At 42.9% G+C, this 7775-nt stretch overlaps 1 protein-coding gene and 2 non-coding genes across 3 annotated transcripts; all 3 read left to right on the top strand.

Annotated features, from left to right (window-relative positions):
* rps4x (ribosomal protein S4 X-linked) lies at positions 1-5789 on the top strand. The gene is made up of 7 exons (XM_070929846.1): positions 1-28; positions 625-702; positions 1443-1623; positions 3403-3500; positions 3672-3843; positions 3972-4129; positions 5628-5789. The coding sequence occupies exons 1-7, from the start codon at positions 26-28 to the stop codon at positions 5727-5729; spliced, it is 792 nt and encodes a 263-aa protein (XP_070785947.1). The 5' UTR covers positions 1-25; the 3' UTR covers positions 5730-5789.
* On the top strand, positions 1834-1909 carry LOC139306364 (small nucleolar RNA SNORD61). Its single transcript, XR_011599450.1, has one exon. It is a non-coding gene; the product is annotated as a small nucleolar RNA SNORD61 (small nucleolar RNA).
* LOC139306362 (small nucleolar RNA SNORD61) lies at positions 4305-4376 on the top strand. Its single transcript, XR_011599448.1, has one exon. It is a non-coding gene; the product is annotated as a small nucleolar RNA SNORD61 (small nucleolar RNA).
* Positions 5790-7775: the final 1986 nt, after the last annotated feature.

Here is a 7775-nt window from a genome sequence, read left to right as displayed (position 1 = left end):
GGTCCTTTTCCCCGCAGACTCCAACATGGTGAGCAGGTTTCCCTCACAATTCCTCTCTGAAATAATCACTAAACATCACTTTTTGCTGTTGTATTATCGCACACATATATGTCCTAGTTTGAAATTCCACATCTTACAAAGTGATAGATGTCTAAATTGTAACCAAAAGCGGATACTCTTTCTCTTTATTGATGATTTAAAATGAACTAACCCCCACTTGGGTTTTCGTCGGCCACGGCTTGTTAGCTTGACTGTGGCTATCACTGCTAGCTTGCTAAATACACCCAAAACCGCTCTTCGTCAATGGTAATGTCGCTTTTTTTACGCGGCCCCGGGTGATATTTGTACATTTTGGGCTACAACTGCGTATAAAAGTTGAATAAAGTGTAACTTAAAATGTAGGATAACGTTAATTTGGCTAGGCCGCGGCCGGTTGGGCTAATCGGCGTTCATTCCTGCGGCATGTTAGCCGAACTGACCTAGCATACTCTCTACCTACCGGGGTTTTCCAGCATTGTACACTCAGCAAATATACATTTGTGGCTCTTGTTTTGTTTTTTTTCTCGGTCGATCGCCGCTGGTTGTTTGTCCCGTTGGTTGATCGGTCGTTTTTCTCTTCTCCAGGCAAGAGGACCGAAGAAGCACCTCAAGCGCGTCGCAGCGCCAAAGCACTGGATGCTTGACAAGCTCACCGGAGTTTTCGTAAGTAACACGTCCTCCAGCATTTCCCTCTGATATCTTTTGATTTTTATCTCTGCCAAAAGTTATTGTTTAAACTCCGAGGTAGCTTTGTAAGTTGGGAGTTAAAGTAAAACGCTCTCTAGAGGATGGGTAACTTGTGCAGAAGGGGCTGCTCAGCCATGGGGCATGATGCTACATATGGAGTGTGTGTGTACCTGAACACACCAGGCCGTATGTCATTTAATCACAATCAGGTTTAAGAAGAAAAGAACACTTTGCAAAACTCTGAAGGTTGTTTGGAAGGTATTTTTTTATAATAAATCCTGGATCAATAGTGCAGTTAAATGCTAAGATCTATCAGTTGGCTTCTGAATGTCTCTACTGCTTATTATTAGTAATCACATGTGACAGAAGTAGTTCACTTTATGCATTTCTATATCTGCTATGTGACATTCAATTTGACCTTATTACACCTCCTCTTCATCACCAGCTGACTGTTGTTTAGCATCATTGAATAATTCTTTGAAATGAAGGCTGCTGGTTCCTAGAAGTTAAACTAAGAACTTTTACATTTATATGGGTCCAAATATGCACATGCTTTAAGGGATAAATGAGGTCTGTTAGATGAGGCAGAAGATTAAATATAAGCTTCAAGCAGTAGCTGAGCATTATGGTCTGTAATTTGAACATGTTTCTTCAGTAATGTAACGCATCATGCACAGCCATCACCAAGATATTAAGTCGACATGTTATTCTTCCAGGCTCCTCGTCCTTCCACCGGTCCCCACAAGCTGAGGGAGTGCCTGCCCCTCATCATCTTCCTGAGGAACCGCCTCAAGTATGCCCTGACTGGGGATGAGGTGAAGAAGATCTGCATGCAGAGGTTCATCAAGATCGATGGCAAGGTCCGCACCGACATCACCTATCCTGCTGGATTCATGGGTGAGTTGACTTATTTGACGACTTTTGTAGCTCTCAGCGCAGCTCAAATGTGTTGTTTCGTAAGCGATGACTCTCAAATTTTACAGAATGGGTCTTTTGTTCGTGTTTTGCTGCTTGTAAATGTATTTATTGATAGATCTGGAAGTTGTTGGATGTGTAGGATTGAACTTCTACAATAATGCTTCTGTCGGTCACTAGGAGGCAGAAGGAGCAATGATGACTATTTGGATTTGATCAGCAATGAGCTGAAATTACACAACCAATTCCTCTAAGAAGTTCTGAGCTCCAACTACAACATTTAGGTGTTTTCATCTCCGTCCAATCTTGTTAGAGCCAAGTAAATATTAGTCTCCCTGTCAGGGCGAGCGGCGTGGAGCAGGAGATGCTTTAACGCCTCTAAGCTGGTAGACAAAACGTGAGACTTTATTTGAGGAAAGTGGCTCCTTCAGAGAAAGTGACATCAGCTGTCACTTTAGGTGAGTCTGTTCAAGAACAGGTTCAGTCTTCTTTATTAGATGTCTTCAGTCCTGGTTGTCGGATCTGACACTACCCTCTAGTTGTTTGTCTAAAAGGTCAAGCTTTTACATTTTCAGTGCACTTTGGATTTGTGATGGAATTTGAGTCAAAAAATGCTGTATTGGACAAGACTGGGGTGGACTGCAGACCGTCATTTGAGTAGATGTGTCAAGGTGAGAGATTGAGGATGCTAAGCCAGTTTGATTTTAAGTGTTTTGTGATGGGATTTAGCCAGTTGGAAGAGGACTAGCTAACTAACTAGAGGAGGTGGGGCAACATGAGCTTGTCCCAATTAGCCAGATTAGAAATCGTGAGAGTTTGGGAACAAAAAGAAACTGTCATGTTTACACATTTGAGGGATAAACAGCTAATCTTTGCTAGATTTTCTGTATATTGTAGGGTTTGTTTGGTTGTTGCCACTGACAGAAATGTGGATTTCCTACTTTACCATCAATGTTCCTTTTGGTGTAAAATGGTTAAATAGCTGGACAGACTAGTCTGCCAATATTCAAAATTCACGGTGCATCTTGCATGTAGAGTTTCACACCACTGTATCGGCTTAATCACACCGTTTCGTAGCCATGTTTTTCAATAGTGGCAACTAAACGAGAGGGCAGTAGGACGTTTAACAGGAGTTTTTGTTTGTCAACACCCGTAGTCTCGCCTCGTGCAGACCTGTCACCTTGTCAGTTGTCTTTCCACCTTGATGCTGGCCAACAGCCTCATATGGAGATGTGGCGTTTTAATTTCCAAATCAGAGGGAAGCCTTCGCAGCACGATGACTGCAGCCTATTTATATACATACACAATAAGCACTCTGAGCCAAAAGCAGAGGAGTCATTTTATTTCAACAATTTCTGTCGCAGTAAAACTGATGCCCACTCTTTTTAAATATGTATTAAGATTAATATGGACATTGGTGATACTGAGTTTGTCCACATTTCACAGCATACTGTCATGTTTTTGACTTAAGAGTGTGGGCAGGTGTTAATGGTTTAACTTGGCAAGACAACATGGGAGTAAATGGGTGTTCATGGCAATTACTTTCCAAGCAGAACATTTAGAATAATAGAATATTTTCTGGAATAGTCTTTTCAGTCTTGACACATTAGGAGTGAAGTTGTTCAACTATTTCCAGTGTATTTGACTTCTGTACAATACAGACGGTGTCCAACTCCACTATAAGTACCACTCACACATTATATAAATTAATTAAAAACATGATTTGGATGCGAAGACTGTTTACGGTTTCTGTTTATCCAGATGTGATCAGCATTGAGAAGACCGGTGAGCACTTCCGCCTGATCTACGATGTGAAGGGACGTTTCACCGTCCACCGCATCACCGCTGAGGAGGCCAAGGTAAGAAACGGAAACATGAGGGTTTTAAAAACGATTTAGCTTCATCTTAATTTTTGAGGAACGACTACTCCTTGATGCTATTCGATGGGACTGTCTAGAGTATTGTTTGTGGCCATGTGGTCTCTAACTGTTCCTTGTACTTTTCCTGACCCATCTCCTCTCCCTCTGCAGTACAAGCTGTGCAAGGTGAAGAAGATCATAATTGGCACCAAGGGAATCCCCCACCTGGTGACCCACGACGCCCGCACCATCCGCTACCCCGACCCCCTCATCAAGGTCAACGACACGATCCGCATCGACCTGGACACCGGCAAGATTACAGATTTCATCAAGTTTGATACTGGTAGGTTCCTCGCACTGCTGGGCCTGCTGGTTCTTTTAAGATGAAGAACCAGCCTTTTATATACTTTTCATACTTTTGATGAAGGAAAATCCCCTGACAGGAGTTTTAACACCCTCTGCTCCTTCCAGGTAACCTGTGCATGGTGACTGGCGGTGCTAACTTGGGGCGTATTGGTGTGATCACCAATAGGGAGCGTCACCCTGGCTCTTTCGACGTTGTGCACGTCAAGGATAGCACAGGCAACAGCTTCGCTACCAGGCTCTCCAACATCTTTGTCATCGGCAAGGTGAGGACACGTAGACATATTTGGACTATCGCTGCCCAATGTCATGGTCTGAACACACCAGTGCCTAAAGATTTAGACATGCCTACAGAAGATGTGTCAGGTTTGGTATTTAAGTCCCATCATACCCTCAAAGGAAAATTCACCCCAAACAGAATATTAGCGGATATATTTTGGAGCAATGATGACAATTTTGGTTTTGATCAGCCATGAAAATACACTACCAATTCCTCTAAGAAGTTCTGAGCTCCCAGACAAGAACATCCTCAACAAGACCAATGCCAAGACCACTTGTGATTGGTCCGCTTCAGTTGACTGCCATCGTATTCCCACTTTATAAACGATTAAATGGCAAGGGAAAGAGACTGTTCCAGCTTCCTGTGGTTAATATGCATCCGTCTATACATGATTTTTTTCCCAAAATACGCAAAGGCACGGCAATTTTATTCAATATGCGCTTATTTTGGCTCATAACTCCCTCAGAAAGAGGTAGATATTCAGCGACATCCTGTATAAACAGCTTTATGAATCGCTCTGTCCCATCAAATACCTAAGATGATTACGAGGACGTGGCCTCTTCAGACTGTAGTAAAGCGTTGCACGCCCCTTTCTGCTTGCTGACATTTATTTGGCCGCTGATGTGACCGCAGCCGTCAGCAGCACAGTCGTCTTTCTGCTGCCTGACATTTATTCGACGGCCTCAGCCCGGCGCTTTTCTTCACCTCGACGGCTCCGCGCCGAAGTGTTGGCCGTCAGATGAATGTTAGCGCAATCAAGTGTTGAGCTTCTCTCCTTATTAAACACTGTTTAACTGGCTGCGTGTTGAAATGTCAACGTTTCTGTTGGCCTGTAGGACTTAACTAAGCTTGTTGCTGCATTGTCTCTGTCCGTTAAGTTATAATGTAAACTAACTTTACATGGGAAAGCTAATGTGGTTCTTTTATCACTTGAAGGATCGTCACAATTTATTTACCAGATTTCAAAAGAAACCTCAAAATATGGACACACATGCAAATATGCAACTTGATTTATAGATTATTTTAGAAGATTGTCATCGGAGTCTGCTGACATAAAATGTCAGAAAACAGTCGAGAGTTCCCGGTATAATTTTCCTGCTGTGTGGTGCCTTCAAATTAGTTTTATCTTGTCAGCAAACCCCAAACACATTCAGTTTACGGTGTCATAACAAAGAAAAGCAGTTAATGTTCATTTATGAAGTGTGAAGTTTAGCCTCTTTGCTTGAAAAATAAAACTACTGGGTTATCAATAGTTGCCCATTAATTTTCCGCGTTTCATTTTTTTCATCAGTTAAAATTTTAATTAGCTGTTTATCTAATTGTCCGATCTTTATGAATTCATTTTAAATGTCATTAACTTAACATATTGAAAGATCGTGTTCTGCATTTTAAGTTAAAGAATCGCACCACAAAATAAGAGTCTGGTCCCTTTATGATCACATTAACAAATGTACCCCCCCCCCCCCCCCATCCCCTGTCTCCAGGGCAACAAGCCGTGGGTGTCCCTGCCCAGAGGAAAGGGAATCCGTCTGACCATCGCCGAGGAGAGAGACAAGAGGCTGGCCGCCAAGCAGGGCAGCAGCTAAACTGGCCACACACAGACAGCCTGACCCCTGGTTTCCAAATAAACTGTTATTTACAAAACACTTGGGCTTGTTTTTAGTGTGGTTTTTTTTTAACTACCAGTTAAGGCTTCCTACACATAGAGCTACAAGTGCATGGGGAAATTGACCCGGGTCCCAGGCTACCTGCAAGTCCTGGAGGAGTCACATACAGGGGTTTTTAAAACATTCAGAGTAGGACTCCTGAGGAAGAAGTCACAAAATGCTTTGCTTTTTGAGTAAACCTTGAATCTTTTATAGCCTCGTTAGCATCATAGCACGCAGCAGACATTTTGAGTGGGGAAACCACAGGTGGATTAATAACATTAATGATCGCTCTGTACCAGCAATTAATAACACCCGTCGAGCCGTCTGCTGCGGTCTGAAGGTCCAGTCTGATTATTTTCTGGATGACCGTAAAAATAGATGAAGTGTCCCTTTTTTTTAAAACTTTCTCCACAGGGACTACTTTTACATGAGATCTCTGACTAATAACCTGCAACTAAACCTCCTATACTCTTTCTCCTGGAGGCAGCCCATCCTCCCCCCTTTTCCTCCATCTAATCCCTCCATCCTCTCTTTCCATCGCATCATGCACGCATCCATCTGTCGCCTCCTTCCTCCCTCAAACTGATTCCTACCATTCTTTCCCCCTAAATACTTTTGCATCTTTGCATCTATCTCTTTCTACCTTCCTCTTTTCCCGGATCTCTCGTCCTTTCAGCTCCCTTTACATCCTTCCATACCGACATTGATTTCACCCGTCGTCCCCCAAAATAGTATTTTTCTTTATTTCTGTCGATCCGTCCTACCTCCCCCTTCCCACCTTCCATCTTCCCCTCAGTCCCCTCCTTTCATGGCCTTCCACCCTTCCCTAAATGGCTTCCATCTTTCATCCTTCTTTGCATCAATCCCTGCCTAATCTCCCCTGCCCTGCTTCCCTTTTTTTCCCCCCTTCTTTTCTCTAAATAGTTACCATCTTTCTCATTTCCCCTCCATCATCCTTCTTTCCCTACATTCCTTCCTCTCGTTCCTCCATCTTTCACCTCATCCATCCCTCCATCTCTGTGTTCTGACTTCAGTACCAGTCCATATGGTGACTGCTGGGATCCAGCCTGCTCTGCGCTGCAGAAACCTGGCCTGGCACACTCCACCTCAGTGTGTGTTTATGTGTGTGTGTGAGACGTATCCTGTTCTGGCCTTCAGATTCACCTGTGAGTGAGTGTTTGTTTGTTTGTTTGTTTGTGGAGGGAAAGAGCGAGAGATCACCGCTGCCCTTCTCCCCCGTGACTTCCATCTCCAACATATGAGTCCTACCATAACAACACACACACACACACACACACACACACACACACAGCAGGAACATGTGTGTCGGTGTGGGTAGAGGGGCATGGCTCGCTCCCATGACCGTCTGCTCTCTGACACTCTGTACAGTAATCCATCATTTTTGGCAGGGAGACGTAAGGACAGTGTGTAAGGACAGTGAGTCTGGTGTGTTTTTAGAGAGGCGAAAATCAAGCTCAGCGTTTGATGTCTAAAATACAGAAAGTGTCACTTTGACAGTCTTGAGTTTACCGCTAACCTTAGCAGCGCCTTTGAAATTTAGCCTATTTATATATATGTTTTTATATTTCCCCAAAAATAAATTGTTTGAATAGATTAAAAATTACGGATAAGAAGGCTTAAACCACTGGGGAAAATAAATTGTCCTGAAGGGGGCGCTATAGAGAAAAAAAGGTTACCTAAATCAAGAGCTTATCTTGAATGCCAATGTTTATGCTACCATAGGTACAGATAGCTAGCATAAGTGAACAACTGTTGAATGTTACATTTGTGGCTTATAGCAACTAACATTGAGCATGTTAGCATGCGTATATTAGCATATTAACATACTTGCTAACATTTGATATGCAATGTTTAGCGTTCTATTATGAGCATGGTTTTATGCTAGCAAGTTAAAATGCCAGTTTTTAGCTAGTATTAACATACTTACATTAGCATGCTAACATTTGTTATGTAGCATATAGC

The sequence above is a fragment of the Enoplosus armatus genome, chromosome 23, assembly GCF_043641665.1.
Source record: "Enoplosus armatus isolate fEnoArm2 chromosome 23, fEnoArm2.hap1, whole genome shotgun sequence".
Classification (NCBI taxonomy): domain Eukaryota; kingdom Metazoa; phylum Chordata; class Actinopteri; order Centrarchiformes; family Enoplosidae; genus Enoplosus; species Enoplosus armatus.
The sequence above is the reverse complement of the archived record's forward strand: the minus strand, read 5'-3'. Positions and strand labels throughout refer to the sequence as shown.

What these genes read in the sequence shown, in the direction of transcription:
- rps4x (XM_070929846.1), top strand. An exon ending in ACAAGCTCACCGGAGTTTTC is followed by an intron (nt 703 to 1,442) that starts GTAAGTAACACG and finishes TTATTCTTCCAG; the next exon opens with GCTCCTCGTCCTTCCACCGG. An exon ending in CTATCCTGCTGGATTCATGG is followed by an intron (nt 1,624 to 3,402) that starts GTGAGTTGACTT and finishes CTGTTTATCCAG; the next exon opens with ATGTGATCAGCATTGAGAAG.